The 22729-nt window shown below is 34.3% G+C and overlaps 1 protein-coding gene across 22 annotated transcripts in view; it reads right to left on the reverse strand.

Moving 5' to 3' along the window:
• Positions 1-22729, reverse strand: part of patj (PATJ crumbs cell polarity complex component) — a 187008-nt gene that overhangs the window by 7269 nt on the left and 157010 nt on the right. For 12 of the 22 annotated variants that reach the window (XM_068216261.2, XM_009296231.5, XM_073936321.1 and 9 more), the window contains 6 exons: positions 21380-21573; positions 18579-18726; positions 10204-10327; positions 7935-7972; positions 7680-7802; positions 7443-7547 (listed from right to left, as the gene is read on the reverse strand). In XM_068216261.2, the coding sequence (XP_068072362.2) occupies positions 7443-7547; positions 7680-7802; positions 7935-7972; positions 10204-10327; positions 18579-18726; positions 21380-21573 (732 nt within the window). 22 annotated transcript variants of the gene reach the window in all.

Here is a 22729-nt window from a genome sequence, read left to right on the forward strand (position 1 = left end):
AAACATATTAATAAAAAAAGAAAGCAAGAAAACAGGCATCAACAAAAATGAAAGACTGAATAAAAAAGGAAAAACAAACCAATAAAAAGACAGTAAAAAAGAAAATAAATATATGCAGCTGAAGCTGAAATTATTAGCCCTCCTATGAATGTTTCTTTTTTAAATATTTCCTAAAAGATGTTTAACAGAGCAAGACATTTTTCACAGTATTTCTTATAATATTTTTTCTTCTGGAGAAAGTCTTGTTTGTTTTATTTAGGCTAGAATGAAAATAGGTTTTAATTTAAAATAAAACATTGATGTTCAATATTTTTAGCCCCCTTAAGCATTTTTTTCTGTCTACAACAGGGATTCTCAACCAGTAGGCCTCGGTGATCCAGCAGGCGGGCCACAAGATAGCTTAAAATTAACTCTCGAAATTATACTATAATTTTTAGATTTCATTATTAATATGCTATAATAAAATGAATGAAGTAGTGCACTTTCTCCTGTTCTCTGATAGGTAACTTGAAAATTGGCGCAAAACAGCCTCATGATCGAGTCTGCAGCTATAGTACATGTCTGTTCATTCACAATGGTATAGCGAAAACCTCTCTTTCTGTATTTTTGTGTGAACTTTTTAATATATTCGCATAATTGTCTAAAATAAATGAATGTCCTGTGAGCATTTAATAACAGACTGGCAGATCTACTGAGGCTCAATGGTGTCTCTGCCATAGAATGTAGAATAAACATTTAGGGCCCTATCATACACCCGGTGCAATGTGGCGCAAGGCGCAACTGCTGTTTGCTACTTTCAGCTCGGCACAAGGGTCATTTTGAGATGTTGCGCCACACTGTTTAAATAGCAAATGCATTTGCACTCATTTGTGCACCCATAGGCGTTCTGGTCTAAAAAAGCAGGCGTGTTTTGGCGCATTGCTATTTTGAGAAACTGTAAATAGTCTGTTCTTTAGACAGAACAAAGTCGGTCTATTGTCTGGCGCAAAGTGCCCCTGGCTTACACACACACAAGATGTAGAGCAATACGCAAATATCTTTACATATGAAAAAGATATAATATATTAAGGATATATATAATAAGGATATATATAGGATATAATAAGAATATATATAGGATATAAATATAAATGATTAAAATTTTACAAAACATATAAATTTCTAGCCTACATGAATTTAAAAACTACTGCCTTTACTTTCTTCATCTCGGGAGGCTTTTTCAGTTCATTCAATTTGCTTTTGTATAATATTATTATTATTAGCAGTCTTATTTATTATACCCATATTTATATTTGTTTTATTAAAAAACAAGCTTAGATTTGTCCACCTGTCAGGTTTTAGACCATATGGGGCACAGCATGTGTTTTAGGATATAACTCAGGTTTTTGAGCACATTTCGTTATTATTGTTCATTTATTCGTTTGCTAGAAATTAGAACTGAATTTAGAAATAGTTTTGAAACAAATCTTTGCGCTTAACAAACGCAATTAATTATTTATAGGCTAATTGATGTCTGTGCGTAAAGGTTTCCCTATCCACGAGAGCAAAAGCGAAAGTGAACTTACTTTACGTCATGTAAATAGCAAATGTTCTTATGGCGCGACGAAGCTGGCTCTTGGAAATGGGAGATGAGACTCTGATTGGTTTATTCTCAAAACACACCTATAACTCATTTAGAAAATAAACTCAACCCTTTAGACCATGCGCCACGGCGCAAAGCGGATTTTCCCATCCTTAAATGAGCAAATATGCGTTCTGATACGCCCTGAAAGCGTTTGCGCCCTGCGTTTTGTGCTCTGCGCATGGACCGTCAAAATAGACCCCATAAGCATATGAACTTCAGATGCACTCTGGCGGAGCTGTTCACTGTTCCTGACAGCGATCTCTCAATAATTTCCAGCAGCAATCTCAACAGATTGACGAATTTCAACAGATTTAGGGTGTTTTACTGTATTTTATATTTGTCTTTATATTTTTGAATAGTAGATATTTAATAGTATTCAGTCAGTCCAGTTTAAAGCAGAAGTTGGTCTTTTGCAATATCCCTGTTGACCTGTAGTTCTCTCGTATATCTGTTCATAAATAAAGGTTTAAATGAGAATTTCATGTAAACATTTTAAAGAAAATATCAGACAGGTGGGTAGTGATCCCAGAAGTGAAAAAGGTTGAAAGCCCCGGTTCTACATAATATATAAATAATAATAAAAAATAAAATAAATAAAAAATAGAGTAAAAAAAGAAAAAAAAAATGCTAAAAATACAAACAAATTAATTTTAAAAAGCAAGAAAGAGGAAGAAAAACATGCCAAGTTAAATAAAAAATGAAAATGAATTAAATGAATTAATGAATGAATAAATATAAATAATTAATTCATTAAATTAAAACTAAATAAAAATGCTGCAGCAAAGCTTCAATTCTGCCTTTGGGACATTTGAGTGGCTTTTTAAATATGTTGCTATGCAGTTGCTAGCACAATGCTAAGCCACTGTTGAGACCTTGCTGTGCTGTTGCTAGGGTAGATACCACATTTTCCTGAGTTGCTACTTACGAGTTCCTACTGTAAATGACTTTTATCATATTGCTAGATTGCACCCAATATTTTTATTTATTTTTTTTTTGTACAAAACCCAATCAAGCAACAAATAACAACAGTAATAACTAGGGCTACACGCTATTGAAAAAAACTGACATTGCAATATTTACATTCACTGCGATATATAATCGCAATATAAATGCAAGCAATACGCAATAAACCAGATGACTAGGACAGCTTGTAAAATTAGGGTGGGATGATTTTGTAGGGGAGCATATCGGCATTAAATATAATATAAAAAATGACATGCATAGTTAAATACAACAGAGAAAATATGCAAATAAACAAGTATTTAATATTTTCTAGGGAGTCAGACAGTATTCGGAGGCAGAAATTAAATAATCCCTGTATTATAATAATAATAATAATAATAATAATATTTACACTGTATCATTTTAATTGAGTAAGTAATTATATAATGTTCATTTTGGGCAGCATGGTAGCGTCTGTGCGTGAATGAGTGGGTGTGGATGTTTCCCAGTGATAGGTTGCAGCTGGAAGAGCATCTGCTGCGTAACACATATGCTGGATGGGTTGGCGGTCCATTCCGCTGTGGCGACCCCATATTAATAAAGGGACTAAGCCGAAAAGAAAATGAATGAATGAATAAATAACGTTCAATTAATCTTTAAGCTACAAACGTTTAATTTATTGTGAACAAATTTCTCAAGTTTGCTTCAGATTCTTACAGCTAGGTCTTAAAAACACAAGCAAATAAACTTGCACTTTAAGGTTAAAATAAGAAATTACTCTACTATGTTGTACCTAATGTCTGATCAACTATAATCCCAACTACATTGCAGATCCTGCGATGTGACTATTGCAGACTGTGCTGAAACCATATATTGAGCAGCCATACTAATAAGTTTGTGTGTGTGTTTCCACAAAATAAATTAATAAATAAACAAAATAATTAAAGAAACAAACAAACAAAAGAATAAAGAAATAAACTAACAAATAAATAAAATAAAAAACAGATAAGTAAATTAACAAAATAAATAAATAAATATACAAACAAATAAACAAACAAAATAAAAAATGTATAAACAAACAAACAAACAAACATATAAATAAATAAACAAAATAAATAAATAAATAAATAAATAAATATATACAAACAAATAAACATAAAATAAAGAAATTAATAAATATGCAAACAAACAAATAAATATATAAACAAATAAATGAATAAACTAAGAAATAAATAAACAAAAACAAAAAAAGTAAATGCAAGAAAAACAAAGTGGGAGAATTGGTGAGAGATAAACCCTTCGGCAGGGGGTGAAATACTAAACTTCTAAAAAAAAAATGCACATGATCACAGCCAGAAGGACTAGAAAATTTGAAACAAACAAACAATCTAACTAACCAAACAATATACAACTGTCTGATTCCTGTGACATGAGTAATAGCACAGGGCATTACATATGTCCAATTAAACATATAGCAGTGAGAGAGTGAGAGTGAGAGTGAGAGAGAGAGAGAGAGAGAGAGAGAGAGAGAGAGAGAGAGAGAGAGAGAGAGAGAGAGAGAGAGAGAGAGAGAGAGTACGATCTCTCAAACCAGTGAAGAGGCAATGGATGAGAGAGAGAGAGAGAGAGAGAGAGAGAGAGAGCCAAACAATAATTGCTCTCTGAGCTGCTGTAATCAGGGCTTTGCAGGCTGGGCTCCCCTGTTTAAAAGCCCTGTGCATTCCTCCTGGAACCGCACAGATAACAACACATTTGCATAAAGGACTGGGATTATCTGGCAACCCGTGTGCAACCGCCGCACAGCTGCACACAGCTGATAACAGCCCAGTGACACAGCACCAACCACATACACACACACACACACACACACACACTACTGTGAGTCCAAACAAACACCGGCTTACACATATACACAGCGCACTGTCCTTCGATACACTGACTCTGCGAACACACACTGATAACCGTACACAACATACACACACAGCAGCTATGCTTAGCAATAATACAAGCATGTATACACACATCATTGAAACCGCACCTACACGCAAACTCCTACAATACTATATTTATAAATAAGGGTACTATGGTAATACCGTGGTATTTCTGAAAATAGCCTTTTTTTCTGTATGGCAGATCTGATATCTAAAAGCAAATGTGAAACTCATATCAAGGTGGTAGTGGTCTACGTAAACATTTCAGGGGATTAAGAAGAAACGTAATGAATGATTCTTAAAACATTTGAAATGAACAGTGTCGGATATTGAGCATCACACAGGTCACATTTCGGCGCCAGCGGCTTCCCTAAAGCTTTGGTTCAGCCCACAGATTCCCTGTGCTGCAATCCTGTTAACAAGTCTTCAAATCACATTACCTAATGTGAGTTCCCTCATTAGGTAGCTAGTGAGCGAGAACACTGTGGCTAATTTGAATTGTGGGCGCGCGCTTGAAAGTCTTGGCTCTTTGTATAACTTGTTCATGCCAAACTGTTCAGAGCAGTGGTTTTCAAACTGTGGTAGTGGTACATGGGCTTCCTTCTAGTGGTACATGGAGGAATCAAATATGTCATATGTAAATGCTACATGTATTTCTAAGTTTATCAAAAATGATTTATATATGGATATGACATATAATAATATTCGTTATATTGCCTATATTTCTGAGGTCCAGGCAACATATTCAGGTGTTAATGAATTGGCTACTATATGTTAATACTTTACATTTAAGTACAGCACTTTTTTTTTTTACCTTAAGCACATTTTAATTTAAATGTTGACGTTTTTAGTTTGTTTTGTTTTTTTTTACATATAAGCACAGTACAGTGTTAACGTTCAGACTATTCATGTTTATAGTGGCTGACAATAATAAATATTCTTAATAATAGGAATTAATCTGCCACGTTTTTTAACTGTGCATAACTGTAGCTGCTTTACTGGGCTTACTACGCTACTGTATTTCAATACTGCTCATTATGGTGGTACTTGGAGAGACAATTTTTTTCTAAGGTGGTACTTGATGAAAAAAGTTTGAGGACCACTGGTTTAGAGGAAAAAATATTACAGTGTGTAAACAAAACATGAGGTTTCACAAACGGGTGGGTTTATGTTTGCGAAATGTTACAGAAGCTTTATTGCAACACTAGGGGGCACTACTGCTACAGCACGTTTTTTTTTATTCAGGTCAACTAATCTGAAATTGCAGCAAGAATTTGAATAAAACCTTATTGAGATGCTAACATTAGATACACAGAAACAGTAAGTTAAGAATTAGCGATGAACCGAAATGGAATTTACCTTTTGCAATGACAGAATTTTTGGGAGCCGATACCTCATATATATATATATATATATATATATATATATATATATATATATATATATATATATATATACACACATATATTCATCATAGCTTGCATAGATTAGACCCCGCACCCGGAATATAATTTTAATATAATTGCAGTAATTTATTTAGTACAAATGAAAAGCAAATGACATTGTCTCCTCCCTTTTTTGCTGATCGGTCCAATATTTGACTCAAAAACTGTAGTGAGATTCGAACCGTGAGATTTGTGATTCATTATACCACAAACAGCCACACAACTTCTACCTTTCTTTAGCATGTCAAAAACAGTCCAATTTTTTGTTCGACGGTTAGCATCTCAGCTTTCCATCTTCTTTGGGTGCTACCGCAGGTGCCTTTGACGGTGCAGAAAGTTTCGTTGACATTGTGGGGAGAAAACTTGCAAACATACAGCCCAGCACTTCAGAGTCACATTGTTAGTGATCGAAGATTTATGTAAATTTGGCAAGTTGAACGCGTTCTGTACTGTACAGGAGACACGGCAAGGAGGAGACTGATTAACAAGGGTCTACAGCCAATCAGGACGCAGAAAATAATGCACTGTAGAAAAACAGCATGTCAAATCGCATGAAAAAATAATGGCGAAAATGCGAGGCAGCGAAATGTGAACCGCGTTATAGCGAGGGTACAATGTATATCAATAACTACAGTAGATAACTAATTTTATTTTGAAAACGTCACTGATAAAATGAAAATCTTTCTTCTCCAATATTTCCCCAAAAAGTTTTTTCTAAACAACAAATGGCTCTAAAGTTTGCATTTGCGTTGTTCAATTCAATTCAAGTTTTCTTGTATAGCAATTTTTACATTTGGAAATTTGTTCCAAATCAGCTTCACAAAAGGTGGACATCATCACAGTACAGTCAAAATAAGAAAAGGTAAGGAGTTGTGTATAGGTTTGGTAGTATATAAAAGCAGTTAACCTACAATTAAACAGTATACAAAGGGGCGTGGCTGGCAGGTATGGGCCCTATGACAACATTCTGATGGTGTTACGGATGAAAGTAAAGATCACTGGTTGGTTTGGAGGGTTATTGAGATTGGGGGCCCCTAATATTAACTCAGGGGGCCCCAAAATGGCGCTGCCCCTAAGAATCGTTGAAACTCTCCCGACCCTCCCCCTAGAGGTGCCCCTGAGTATATACATTAGTGTCCTTTTAATGGAAATAATACTGGCATGTAAAAAAAAGCATGTTCAATAAAGTGTATTTGTGTATTAAGTGTTTGTTGTCCTCGGTGCATCATGTCACATCATATAAGAACTCCCAGGAAATAAATATGGACATGAATTTATATTTTTAACAAGCTGAACTAATACAGTGGCCAATAAATATTGCATCACTAGTAAGAACGCATGTTAAATTATGGCTGAACAGTTATAGAAAAACTGCATGCACGTCCTTACATAAAGTTATCTAGCCAATATTGTTTCTTTGCTTAATCATCACACACTACACCACTGCGAGTATATGCAATCTACCAAAATCGCCAATTTGTGTTGAGTTAAGTGCTATACCTGAAGGATGATGGCGCCGTAAGCATTCTTCAGCATATTTACTACATCCGCATGAGTCAAGCCATCCAGAGATTGAGAATTGATGCTCACAATCCTGTCACCTACCTAGGAGAGAAAAAAAATGCTCACTGATACAAACTCAATCTCCAGTGGTGCCCTTCACACCCAAACCCCAGCATAATGCTAAATCGATAACTCTCAGAAAACTGACAGAAACGAACGGCAAGGACAACGTACTTTGAGGCGATGTGTCTTGGCAGCCACACCATTGGCCTGGATCATGGCGATAAAGATGGGGATGTCACCTAGTGGACTGCCCTTACCACCCGCTATACTGATGCCCAGAGCATCTGTGGGACCCTGAGAGAGAGAGAGAGAGAGAGAGACAGAGAGAGAGAGAGAGAGAGAGAGAGAGAGACTGTCACTGTTCAATCTGCACCAAAAACAAAACTCGCACACTGTATAAGGAGTAGTATTCAGAGGATATCTTACCCGCGTGATCTCCACTGTACGGACACCTGGCTCTGTCACTGAATGGATAAATAGTCAGTCACTAACTTTTTAATGACAGGTTAAAATGCAATATTGTCAATTTGAAATGAGCTACTCAGTGTTTTTATTGAAGAAACTAATGGGGCTAGATCTATTTTAGGTTGGACACATCACTATTATTATTATTTTTATTATTCATATTAAAGGGCTGTATGTAATACTTGATTCATACTGGTCAGTTGCTACATTGCAAGGTATGTTATTCACAGATAACAACCGCTGAAATTTAAATAACAAGCTCATCTGGGTACTTCAAATCATCTTGATCATCAGTTAATACGTTCACATCCTTATACGTGCTGCTATTTTTAACTGTTTAGTGCCATCTTGTGACCATAATGTATAGGTTAGTGTATGCTCCATTCAACTCCATTTTTGTTTCTGTCTGCTTTGATCTCAATTAGTAAATTAATTTTACTCAGTGTTTTGTGTCTACTTTTATGGTTTGTGGCAAGAAGCCGTGTAATAAGTGGGATAAAGCACATCCAGGCGATGGCTTTCACAGAATAAAGTCCACTTTTATAAACACTAGTGCTCCACTATACGTCGGGCTGCCAATAAGTCTGGTTTTATTCTGTGATAACAACTGCCTGGATATAGATCATCTCTTACTTAGCATGCATATTCAGTGATCAACAGCACTGAAACACTTGCCTCATATTTTGTCACGCTCTACATTACATTAGTGCAGATGTGGCAAGTTCAGTTCCCAGAGGGTTATAATCCAGCAGAGTCTATTTCCAACCCTGTTCCCACACACACACACACACACACACACCTGTATTTTCAAATAAGCCTGAAAAACCTGAAGTGAAACTGTCTAGTTTAAGAAAAAGATTTATGGCAACACATGAGTACTATAGAATGAGCTTGTCTTCTTTTGACCACTACTAAGGGCTGTTTACACCTGGGCACTTCATGCATAATATCTGATCGGATAACTATCTGACCGTGAAAAGGGCAGATGCGCATTGATGGATTTGCTCAAAGTTTGAACTTTCAGCCGTGATTATTAAACCACACTGAACTGAGCTAAACTGAACTAAACTTAAACTCTGAAAACTGAACTGACACTGATTCAAATCACTATAATCTTCTATGTGAAGCTGCTTTGACACAATCTACACTGTAAAAGCGCTATAGAAATGGAGGTGAATTGAATTGAATAAATAAATGCCCTTAAACTGCATATGAGACAAATATCAATTAGATCACTCAAACCCCATGAGAAGGTGGGCTGAGACAGATTACAGAAAAAATTTGGATGTTTGTTTAATTTAATACATTTTTTTCCCGTTTTATTTGATTTTTGGAAAGCCATTAACAGTTAAACAATAAACATAAAATGTTAATTAATATTTAATAACAGCAATATAAACAGAGACACATGGTGGTGCCTCATCTGTGAATAAGAAAAATACTGTGTTTCTGTTGTAATGTAACGTGTATTTATATAGCGCATATACTGTGTATGGCCATACACACAAAGCACTTCACAATCATGAGAAGGGGTCTCTCCACACCACCACCAGTGTGCACTTGGATGATGCGCCGACAGTCACAGGACAACGGCGCCAATGTGCTAACCACACACCAGCTATTGGTGGAGTGAAGTGATAGTGATAGAGCCAATTCAGTGGATGGGGATGATTGGGATATTTTTAGGAGAGTAGGTTAAATAAACATGAATGCAAATCATTTACCATTTTGAATGATGAATTGCACATACATGTACAACAAAAATAGATGATTCATTAAGCCTATGACAGCAATCGAGGAGCCGAGAATCGTGTTTTACTTAAACACGGGTACATAAGCCTTCTGTGGCCAATATGTGAAATCATTTATATGCTGAATATGATTATTTTCACTAGAAAATAATAATAATTAATAAAGGTGTAGCCAATGTTGCATTTTTAATAAACTATGAAAGCTAGCGTTCATTGAAATGTAAGAATGATTAATAAATGATAAATGGGATAGCCTTCTGTCTCATGCACATAAAGGGCAAATGATCATTTTTTCATCCTACGCTTGTTCCAAACCAGAGCTTCTTCCTCAAGTGCCCATTTGGGATAGACCCTAGAAACATCTAGTTGGACATGACTGGAACTAAACTCTGCAGGACAGTTCCTCCTCCTGGAAGTAACATGTTGTTCTAAGGCTGATTTATATGGCTTGTTTCCTGGTGCTGTGGTGAGAGGAGTACCTGTGCTTTTGCTTATGGGTTCGGCAATGTTTCGGCTGTTGTTGTTTGGGGTTTGAGAAGGGGGTGGGGCCACAGTAGGGGGTGTAGGTGTTGGAGTGCTACTGCTGGCACTCGCATGGCTCATCTAAAAGACAATAAGAGAAAGAGTTTGTTGAAGACACTGTTCCTCACAAAATATACTACAGATGTCACCAGCGACCACAAAACCAGTCATAAGTGTCATTTTCTGGAAAGCTAAAGCAATCAATAAATAAATTTATTAATACAAATTTTAGGATTGGACAGTATTTGCTGACGGTATGATAACCTTGGATGAAAATATCACGGTTTCTTGTATCACGGTATTGAGATTACTACTCTAAAATATATATTTTTAAAATGTCTGGATAAATAACTATTTTTTTTGGAGCAGTAAACATGACAGGCTAAATGAAGAAAATGAATCATAGACTTTTGCTGTCTTCATAAGTTTCAAAAACACAGATTTTTTACAATTTAAAATGACAGCTTTGATATATACATATCTATATATATCTTACACATACCTTAGGAACGGTATTACAGAAAAATTTGGTTGTTTTAAAACCTTGATTTTTCCAAAGCGCGTGTACCTTGAAAACGGTTATCGTCCCATGCCTAATTTGGACACAACTGTTAAATCAAAGCTTTACATTTGAAGAACGTCATGTTTAAAATAGTTTAAAATTCAAATTAAGTTCTTAGTTTTGATATATTTAAGATGTGTACATTTACTAAATATTAATACTCTAATGAGTTTTGTTTAAATGATGATTTGTTAGGAGAGTTGAGATTCGATTTTCAATTTTGGGTCGATAAGTCTTTGCAATTATATCATACCTTTTCACCGGTTTAGTAAAAAATGTGTCACATTTGCATTATTTGTGGATTTTATGAGTTTGTTCTTTGTAGCAGTGTTTGGGCTAGTTGCTAAGTGCTCACTATTCTCAACACAGGAAAAGGACATACTCCTTGTTTTCCTAAACCGCCTCTTTTACGAATTCTGTTCAGTTCTCTTTTTCTTTTTTTTTTTTTGTTCCTCAAAAACCTGACAATAATTATGATTTCTCATTTGTGCTAGAGTATAATATAAAACCTGATAGTTATACATTTTTAAAAGATATCTTATTGAAGAAATTGTTTATTTGAGTGTGAGCTGTCCTGCCAGCGTCACATTACCTTATTCTATTTGTCCTATTACAATTTACTTTATTCTATATAAGGGAACTTACTTGACTCAAGCACTTTGTAAACTCAAATATGCAATTCTGTTATTGTATTAACTTATATTACAGTGTTGGTGTTTTTTTTTTTAATTTAATACACACTGTTGAACCTATTTTTTTTTTATTCTTGTTTAATTTCAAGTGTGTCAATCACTTTCTGCTTATTTCTGATTTGGACATGATTTTTTTGCAAAATGTTATGCTGCTTTAATCAAAATATTGAGAAAATCCTATTCAATATTGTCCAAACTAGGCTAAAGTAGGTAGTAATGCACTTAACTAATCCAGTATTGAGAATTTTGATATATCTACGGTAGGTAAATTTACTAAATATATTCATGAACATACTTAATATTCTAATGACTTTTGGCTAGACCATTTCAATGTGATCATGTCATTCATTGGGCCATGAACATGTCTTGCTTGTTATCAAACTATTTCAGAACTGCAACAAGAGGCAATTCAATCATAACTTAATGTTAAAGCAGCTAGCATAACATTATTTATCAATATGTGACTTTTTATATTCTCGGAAGCTTTACAAATTTAAAATGTAAAAAACTAAAGACATTGGGACCATTGCTTTTGTTTACATCCCTCAGAATAGTCTATACAATGTATTTTTTGTTACTGTCAAAACACACCCATGCAACACAAGACTTGGTTTTGTGATCCATCCACACAAACACTCATGCAATAACACACGCATACATCTCGGTTAGTGACATGCTGACGTGTAGACACACTCCCGTTGATTTTTTTCAGGCAACATGGATGAGTAACACACACACTGATGCCCACGCCGCTGGTCCTCCCATCCGCTAACATGCACTAGTGATTGGGTTAGAGTTGGACATGCTGGACTTCTGGTTTTAAGGCGCAGCGGGGAAGCCCAAACGAGGCGTGGGGTGCGGGCTACACACCTGACTTCCCTGTGAGGTGCGTCTGGAAGAGATCCAGGATGCAGCTTTCAGTCGGCCCAACTCCAGCAGCACCTTTCCCCTGGCGCACTGCAGGATCACAGCACACACAGCTTTGGCATGGTGGACTGCCTCCCCCTACCCCGCCAGTATCCTCTTGCTTTCACATACTTTTCGGGAATCTTTACACACAGACCCACAATGCAGGATCCACAGTGCCTGACTCAAGCCAAAGCCTTTTGAGATCAAGTCCACAGGGAAGTTGAAGCCAAACAACAGCGCTTCAATGCAACCTTATTGAAGCCAACATTTCCCATAATTCCATTGACTGACGCAATACTGGAGCCTTTTTATGAGTGTTTAGAATGAAGCTATTATTAAAGTCTGTGTGAACCAGAAGATGCTAAGACCTTTATTTCAGTATGTTGATGTAATTCTAACTGAAATGGAATATTAATCAGGGGGTGGCGCTTTCTTTTTGCACATAATTCCCTTGTCGTAAACTAATGGTAAGAGTTTCGTGCTTAAAATTCTTGTGGCTAAAGCATCAAACTGACATGAGAGAAGGACTGCAACTCGATTGATTGAACTGTTGAACTTGATTGAAGATTACCAAAACAAACATATTTTCAGTTGAATAACTTGCACAAAGGAATTGTTCACCTAAGGATTAACAATGTGCGCAAGCAAAATAAACAATGTAAATTTAGATTTTACTCGAGCTTTAAGACTTCTTTTTTTAAAAGTGTTGCAGCCCATATAAAAAAATACTACAGTAACTTTTAGCAAATATTATAATGTTATTGAACCATACCAGGGCTTTACATTAACACCCGCCAACCCGCCAAATGCGGGTAGATTTCGGCGTTGGCGGTTAAGACAGACACTCCCACTAGCCACTTTGGCTGGTTGATAATAATTTTCCCAGATAATAATTCTTAAAAGCAGGGTTCGACTATAAGGATGGTCCAATGTGCATGCACAGGCGATCGAGAAGCAACACGACTGACAAAAATAATTACGTTCACAACTTCACCCGAGCAAAGCAGGTGAATACCAAATGAGAGGATAATCTCTCACGCTAACAGCTGAGGTGATGCGCGCGACTGTTTATAACGCGTGCGCGCGACTGTTTATAACGCGTGCGCGCGACTGTTTATAACGCGCGACTGTTTATAACGCGTGCGCGTTCCCGTTTCCTTTTGTGAAGCAACTGTGTCTAGAAACACAACTGATGCAATCGATTCTCTTTCAAATAGACTGAACAAAAAGGGAGGAACATGCACATACAGTCTTGCTGCATTCAAGAGTTCCAGAGTTGACTTATTAAAAGCAGCGCCAGTTGCTTTGGGTTTAACGATTCTTTAAAAAGATCATTAACCATGCGTGTGTGATCATCCTTTTATTATCACACAGTATGTTTTTTACCTGCTTTCTTTTGCATTAATATGGTTTAATTATCTTTTTTTTTTACAATAACATTGCTTTAATGGGAGAATAACTCCCCATTTATGTGTAGTTAACTAGTTAAATTTAATGTGTAGTTAAGCCAGGACATATGACTGTGCATATGTTTTGTTAAATAAAAAGTTTAGTATTCTGCTATATTTTGCATGTTTTTACACATTTAAATTTTGTGGCTGAGAAATAATTAACTGTTTATTTATGGTGTGGTCAGAGATTAATTGGGTAAATCCTTTATTTTGGGCTCTGAACATTATGTAAACTAATTGTAATATATGAAACCCTGACCCATTTGCTCATGATTATTGAGCAAGCTCATACACGACACACAAAAAGTGAAATGAATAAGGAAGCATGTAGAGATAACGCAAACTCTAAATCAAGTAATTTTAGCATGTCAAAGTCATATTTACATGTATAAAATATATTTTCCCAACAATAAAATTGTGGCTAGTGAAAATGGCGATTGGCTAGTAATGTTGGAAAACTACTAGCCACAGTGGCTGGTGATCAAAAAAGTTAATGTTAAGCCCTGAACCATACTATAGTAAAGTATTTGAATTAATCTGTGGTGGTGATTATACCATTGCTATAGTACCACAAAAATTATAGTAATATGAACAAATGATCCAATAGAAGAATTACAGGTTTGTAAACATTCAGGATGCGCACAGCGAGGTTGCAGAAAAAAACGGGAGCACCCATCTCATTGAAACTCCAAATGTTTTTACAAGAGAGAAGTTAAAGGCCTACAAGTCTTTGGATGCCAACTATTTTGTTCTGAGTGGTCATGTGCAAGAAATAATGATCCATGATTACCAGATTCAAAACTTTGTTGTGCTAAAAACCGAGGTTCAGTCTAGCCAAAGACAAGGAAAGAAGACGGAACTATATAAGGCCATTAATCATTAACACGCAAAATAACTGCATTCTGACATTGAACTGCACCTGTATGGCAGAGTATGTGAACGTACATGTGTACATTACATTCTAAGCGTTCAGTGTCCGCAGTTTAATTCACCATATTTCTGTTTTCGCTGAAATAATTGTTGCAATCAAAAATGAGTAATGTGTATTAGCATAGCGTGAACTTACCTGATATGAAATGAGAACTGCATTGTCAAGCGTTTTTAATTAGGTCCTCACTCCGTCCAGCTGCCTTTTAGCCAAAGACATCTGCGGTTGGCATTAAAACCAGTGTGGTGTACGGTAAAGGTTAAGTTTTCTAGTTTTGGACTTTCGAATTTGGCATCCTACTGCACAACACGACATGTTTGCTATTGCAACCGGTCTTTTTTGCAACCGGGAACCCGTGTGCCATCATGTCACTTCATGTCATGTCCTTTAGCAGGTTGGTAATTCTACAATACGGTAGTTTTCACTACAGTGTACTACAATACACCACAGTTTGCTGTAGTAAAAACTAAACTATCGGTTGTTTTCACATGACGTCACTGATGACATGTGATACTCAGATGGAGGGCAGGAAGTGATACTTTTACATAGGAATCGCTATCAGAACATCAAAAAGTTTCTGTTTTATATTGTTTATTATAGTTTAAATTGGTCAAAATGATAAATGCAAAAAAGCTTTCATAGATTTTCTAAAGTTTTTGCTAATAAAGAGGGAAAGTTCAATAATATATGGTTCAAAAACTAATATTATAAGCGTACTTCTCATAATAGTACTTATAAATGACTGTAATATTTTTGCATGTAGAAGATGGTGTCACAAACGGGCACTTTTATAAAATGTATGAGTAAAATCTTTTGTTTTTATATTTTTATTCTAATGCGTACCTTAGATATGATTCAATTTTTTTTATATTTTGTGGAAAAAAGTACAAAAGGGATGTGCAAGTATTTTATTATTATTATTAAGAACTTCAGTTCTTAAAGAAATCAGTGGCTTAAAGAAAAAGTACAGTCATTTCAAATGACATTTAATAGAGACTTTTAATATGTCATCAATGTATTCTTGTAAATGGGCCGGATTCGTTTGAGAATATAAACTATTGCTACACTGAATCAAATTTTAGTATGTGCCTGATTGACAAACGAATAGATGTTGTAGTATGCTTTAGTTTTTACTTAAACAAAAGTACCCTATAGTGGTAGAAAACTACAGTATTGGGCCATTTGTTTATTTCACAATATGAAATTACAACAACAGATTAATTCAAGTAAGACTATAAATTACTATAAGACTATAAATTACTATAGTATTTTTCATGTGGGTGTCCTCTGTACAGCACAGTAAAATGGATCATATTTTAAGCTTAAAAATAAGCTATAATAAATAAAAAAATAAGGATAAAAATTATTATACATATTATTGTTATTTTTTATCACGTAAGTGACAAGAGAATGCACCAAAACTGACAAACCGTTCGGGCTTGATATCATTTAATATCACCTTCACGCACATTGTTGTGGTCAGCTTATATGCTACCATCTATGCTAGCCACAGTAAAAGTGATGAACTGCTCTGATGTTTATTTTTTAACTGAAACGTTTGTCATTATTTCACCAAATGCTAATCAATAAAACAGAGGCAACACAAACTTAATATCAGTGGCTGCAGACTACACAAACTGCGGATTACAGATAAGGATAATGTTGTAAAAAATGCCCAAACCATTTATTTTGCTTTCTCAGACCTCAATGTATCATCAGGAGTCATGAGTGTTGAGTTTGTGATGACTTTAAATGTAATGTTTTACTCTCAATGTTTATGAACTAAACAAATAAAACTGGATTATGTAATAAAAGTAGAGTGTAAACTACTTTTAATTTCAAAGTAAAATTCATCTTTTTAGATCACTTTTGAATGAATCTCTTATTAACCTCATAATTTCGACTTTTTATCTAAGCTTTTTTTTGGCTGAGTAAATCATCATTTTGATTTAGGAAGTCTAAACTCTGACTTGCTAATTCCTAATTTTAATTTGCTAAGTCAAAGTTTTGTTTTATTAGGTCATAATTTTCTTTTTAAATCTTAATGTTGACTTGCTAAGTAAATTTTGTATTAGAAAGTCATGATTTTGACATTTTTTGTGTGTTCATTTTGACTTACTATTTCACAGCAAGTAATCATTTCAACATATCTCAATTTTAGGACAAATAATTTCATTTTGACTCAAGTCAATGTCCAATATTTCATAGTAATTTATGTTTTAGATGCTTAGTCATAATTTCAACTCAGGTCAATTTAAACAATTTTGTAATAAGTCAATTTAAAGTATTTATCTTGCAATTTTCACTTGTTAAATCATGATTTCGACTTGCTAAGTCATCATTTTGACTTTTTATTTCACAGTAATTTTGATGAGTGCAAAATTACTTATAATTTTGTACTAATATGAATAATTTTTAAATTATTCCTTGATAATTTAATTTTAGCAAGTAATAATTTCGATTTCAAAGTCAAGTAGGCTTCTATTGTCATTTTGACTTGGTAAGTGATCATTTTCATCTCGTTATTTCTACTTGCCAAGTCATCATTTAGATTTAGTATTTCATTATTTTGAGTTGCAAAGTCATCATTTCAACGATTTCGTAACTAGTCAACTTAAACTCTTTATCTTGCAATTTTCACTTGTTAAATCATGATTTCGACTTGCTAAGTCATAATGTTGAGTTTTTATTTAATAGTAACACATTATTTTGACTTAAGCTAAGAGTTAAATATCAATTTATCTTGACTTTTATTGTTAATTTGACATGTTAAGTAAAAATTTCAATTTATATCATAATTTCAAGTCAGGTAGGCTTTTATTGTCATTTTGACTTGCCAAGTCATCATTTCAACCTTTTATCTTGCAATTTTGATCAGCTAAGTCTTAATTAAACTTGCTAAGTCATAATTTTGACTTAGCAAGTAATAATTTAATTAGTCAAGTCAAGTAAGCTTCTATTGTCACTTTGACGTAGTACGTGATCATTTTGACTTTTTATCTTGTTATTTCTACTTGATAAGTTATCATTTTAATTTAGCAGTTTCTTATTTTGAGATGCAAAGTCATAATCTCAAGTCAGTTTTGACGATTCCGTAATAAGTCAGTTTAAACTATTTATCTTGCAATTTTTTTTGCTAAGAATTGCTAAGTCATAATTTCGACTTTTTATTTCATAATAAGATATCATTTTGACGCAAGTCATTTCAATTTATCTGGCCTTTTATTGTCAATTCAACATGCTAAATAATAATATAAATTTCTCTCAGAATTTCAAGTCAGGTAGACTTTTATTGTCTTTTTGGCTTGCTAAGTCATAATTTTAACTTTTTATCTCGTAATTTATTGATTATTTTTTATGGGATGATTTTATTTGGTTTACCTAGCTTAAATGGGCTTCTACCATACAAATTACATAAACACTTCTGATTTAAATTGAGGTTTTTAAGGTTCAACTTTACATCCATCACTGTTTTTGCAAAAATAAAACCCAAACAAACCCAGATACTGTTTCATCAACAGCACAAGCTTCAACAACCTTATGATACCCAATCAAACAGCGACATCTAGTGTTAGCGTTGCGCATCTGCGGCACTATGGAAGTCAACGGATGTTAAAGACATCCAGTGTTCTTCAAAAATGTCTTCTCTTGTTTTTAACACGAGAAAAAAAACTCAAACATGTTTGGAAATCAGTGTTGGTTGAACGATCTCTTTAAGTGTGCTCTTGTAATCCTCTATTGGACCGTGCTATAAACCAGGTTTGTGTTTTAGGATTGAGATGGAGCTGACCTTGAGAATGGCGGCGACTGTCTCCTGTGAGGCCTGTCTCATGTCTTCTCCGTCCACGGACAGGATCTGATCGCCCTGCATGAGTCGACCGTCCAGATCAGCCGCACCTCCCTTCACCACATCAGAGATGAACACACCTTTACCATTCCTGCACACACACACAGAGACATGTCAAGGAGACATGCAGGATTACACATTTCACTTTAATATTTTTAAATATTTTACATTCACTACAACTGTTTTACTATATATATATATATATATATATATATATATATTTTTTTTTTTTTTTTTTTTTTGGTACTATTTATGTCTAAGGGGGCAGTCACACGATGCTAGCCGAACCTTGCCCAGGCCCATTTCCTGGATCATTTGAGAAGTGCTCTGAATCTGGCTCAGAGGTGGTTCAGTTGGCCAGCCCTGGCCCAGTTGGAAGAAGTGTGCTAGAGTTCAAAAAGACCGGTTCACTTGGTCTTTTATGCTTGTAGTGTGAGTGGAAAACGCGCCTGAGCTCGAAACTGAAGACGACACGTGACTTTTAAGGGACTGTTTCATATGGATTTATTAACCTTCTTACTGTTCAATGAACGCAACCTGTCATAGTTTATTAAAGACGCAAACCCCTCACTGCATGACAGCTGCACCTTCACTAAACCTCCTAATTCCTGCAGCACGAGGGCTTTATGATTGTTTATGAGCGTCAAAAGAGGCTGACCTGTTCTGCGTAATATTTGACATGTCACTGCATCCCAAACGACTAAAACGATAAAAAGAAATCTCCACTGTGCTGATCGAGAGCGCTTGAACAGCTCATCATCAATGACGTAAGCGTGCTCAGGCCTGAAAGCGATGTGAGTGCTGGCCGTCGGGGGAGACGGCAGGGGGGACAAGTGTGCTTTAGCCCAGTTCAAGGCAACTGTACATAGTGTAAGTATGCCCTAAAGCAAATGGATACATAACTGAAATCTGAAAATTGTTGTAGCATTGTGGATTTTTTAAGTTTCTTGTTTTTGTATTATTCATGTCTAAAGAAAATGCATAAACAACTGTATAATTTAACCAGAAAACTGCTATGGTATTAAGCATTTTTTATAACAGATTTTTTATAATATTATTGTAATTAAAAAATATGATCATAATCATATCATAATATTTTGAAGATATATTTGTAAATTTTCATGTTTTTTTTTACTATTTATGTCTAATAAATACATAAACAACTGTAAAATTTAATCTGAAAACTGTTATAGTATTGTGCATTTTTATAACAATTTTATATTTTATTATAATCATTTTATAATTTAATAATATTATTATAATTACATGTTATAATATTGCATATTATTTATATTTAAATATAATGCATTTTGTATTGCTATAGTATTTTTTATATTGTAGATATTAAAAAACTCATATGATAAATATGCATTTTATCATGGTTTAACTATAACATTTGATATTTTATATGAAATTATTCAATTGTACTTTTTAGATTGTTATTTTAATGTACATTATCGTATTCACTGTAATATACTTTAAATAACTTTATTATTGTATTATACTACTGCATAATATCCTAGATTTATTTTTAGATTTAATTTTCACATCATGTTATTAAACACTTTATAGTATCAGAAGTGTCCAAACTTGGTACTGGAGGACCAGTGTCTTGGAGATTGTTGCTCCACCTTGCCTCAACACACCTGCAAGGATGTTTATAGGGAGCCTAGTAAAGCTGCGGTCACACAAGAGTTTGTGTGTGCGAAATTCTGTTGCACGGCTCTGCAAAAAGCGAGCGATTGCCCCATGTTTCAAATTTCTGTCCAGAGATGTCATGTTTTGATCCTCGATTGGTCTCACAAAATCAATTGATGTGATTTCGCAGGTCAGAGTTCACCAAAATTGAACTTTTTTGCCACCTGCAAAACTTGACGCATGACCCTGCGTTTCCGGTCTGACACATTTGCGTATGTATGAAAAGAAGTCTATGGGGAGAAAAGCCCAGTGTGACCGCAGCTTAAGAGCTTGATTAGGTAGCCCAGATGTGTCTAATTGGGGTTGGAACCAAACTTTGCAGAACACCAGCCCTCCTGGACAGAGTTTGGCCATTCCCTGGTATACATGATAGTGTACATGATCCTATTTATTATTTTTTATTAAAGATATCACGTTGTGTATTACTTTATTTAATGTAAAATATCATTTTAAAAGATTAGTATTCAGCATTGAAGATTGTTTATTTTCATAAAACATATGGTATTGTGCAGTAAATTGTACTGCATGTTTATTTTTAAATGATTAAGTGCATTTTTCCCTCCTTTTCACATTTCCAGGATCTCTCAGTAGCAGAAGCTGTCATAGTTGGGAAAACTTACAGCGCAGTGAATCGGAGAGTACAAGTAATTTTTAATCTTATTTGCTGAAATAATAAAAGAAAAACTACATGATGATGTCATAAAGGAAACAAAATGCTGTGAGACTGATAACAGCAGCCAAAGGAGAGAGTAACGTCAATTTAATCTACTGCCCCATCGACGGTGCAGTTGAAACGCCTTGCACAATCAACAATTAGTTTTTTTTTGTAATTTGAAGCAATTATGATATAATACATTCATAAATTCATATAAATGTTCATACATTTAAAAAATAATCTTAATATAAAAAACTTTCAAAGATTTAAGATTGTGATGACTGTTAAACATGTCATAACAGGCTTGTGAAAAGGCTCCACTGTATTGTACACTTAATTTAACTTAAAATGTTTAATTATATTGCACATCTCTTCGTGAGTTTATGCTCACCTCTTGCCGACGATGCTCAGCCCCAGACCACGTCCAGTTTTCTTTTGAAGTTCGACAGGGAAGACATCCAGGTTTTCCTCATCTCTGTACTGCGCCTCGTCCCGCAGGACAGTCAGCCGGACTTTGGGTGGTGTTTGACGTAGAGCAGCGATTGCATCTTCATGAGCCACACTGCGCAGATCCACTCCATTCACCTGCAGGAGGAGACACAACACACATTACACACCACATTATGATCCTGCACTGCACACACAGGATACACAATTGAAATAAATATCAATTACACCTATAAAAGGATGAAACATTAAACTATTACTAATCTAAAGACTGCTGACTAAAATATGCCAAACAAAAACAAACACTAAAGAAGTAATATAAATAAGGCTAAATAAATGATATACAGTTGAAGTCAGAATTATTAGCCAAATTATGTTTAACTGAGCAAGGAAATTTTCACAGTATTTCTGATAATAGTTTTTCTTCTGGAGAAAGTCTTATTTGTTTCATTTCAGCTGGAATGAAAGCAGTGTTTAATTTTTATGAACCATTTCAAAGTCAAAATTATTAGCCCCTTTAAACTATATATATTTTCGAACTGTCTACAGAACAAACCATCATTATACAATAACTTGCCTAATTACCCTATCCTGCCTAGTTAACCTAATTTATCTAGTTAAGCCTTTAAATGTTACTTTAAGCTGTAAAGAAGTGTCTTGAAAAATATCAAGCAAAATATTATTTACTGTCATCATTCATTCGTTCATTCATTTTCTTTTCTGCTTAGTCCCTTTATTAATCTGGGGTTGTCAGATTATTCAGTTTTTTGTTCAGAATTGTAGTGTTATAAATTACTGTAAAATTCTCTAACTGGTGAATGACAAACTAGTGGGTCTCTGTCATCTTTAATGTGCGTGGTCATAATTTCAGAAGGCGTGGCTTTGGAGGAAAGGGGAGGCGTTGTATTTGGAAGATATTACGCTAACCAATTAGTATTTAGGCAGATCATCCACTGCACCTTTAAAAAAAAAAAAAAAAAAAAAAAAAAAATATATATATATATATATATATATATATATATATATATATATATATATATATATATATATATATATACATATATATATATATATATATATATATATATATATATATATATACATATACATATATATATATATATATATATATATATATATATATATATATATATATATATATATATACATATATATATATATATATATATATATATATACATATATATATATATATATATATATATATATATATATATATACATACATATATATATACATATATACATACATATATATATACATATATACATAC

This window comes from Danio rerio, chromosome 22 (genome assembly GCF_049306965.1).
Source record: "Danio rerio strain Tuebingen ecotype United States chromosome 22, GRCz12tu, whole genome shotgun sequence".
Classification (NCBI taxonomy): Eukaryota; Metazoa; Chordata; class Actinopteri; order Cypriniformes; family Danionidae; genus Danio; species Danio rerio.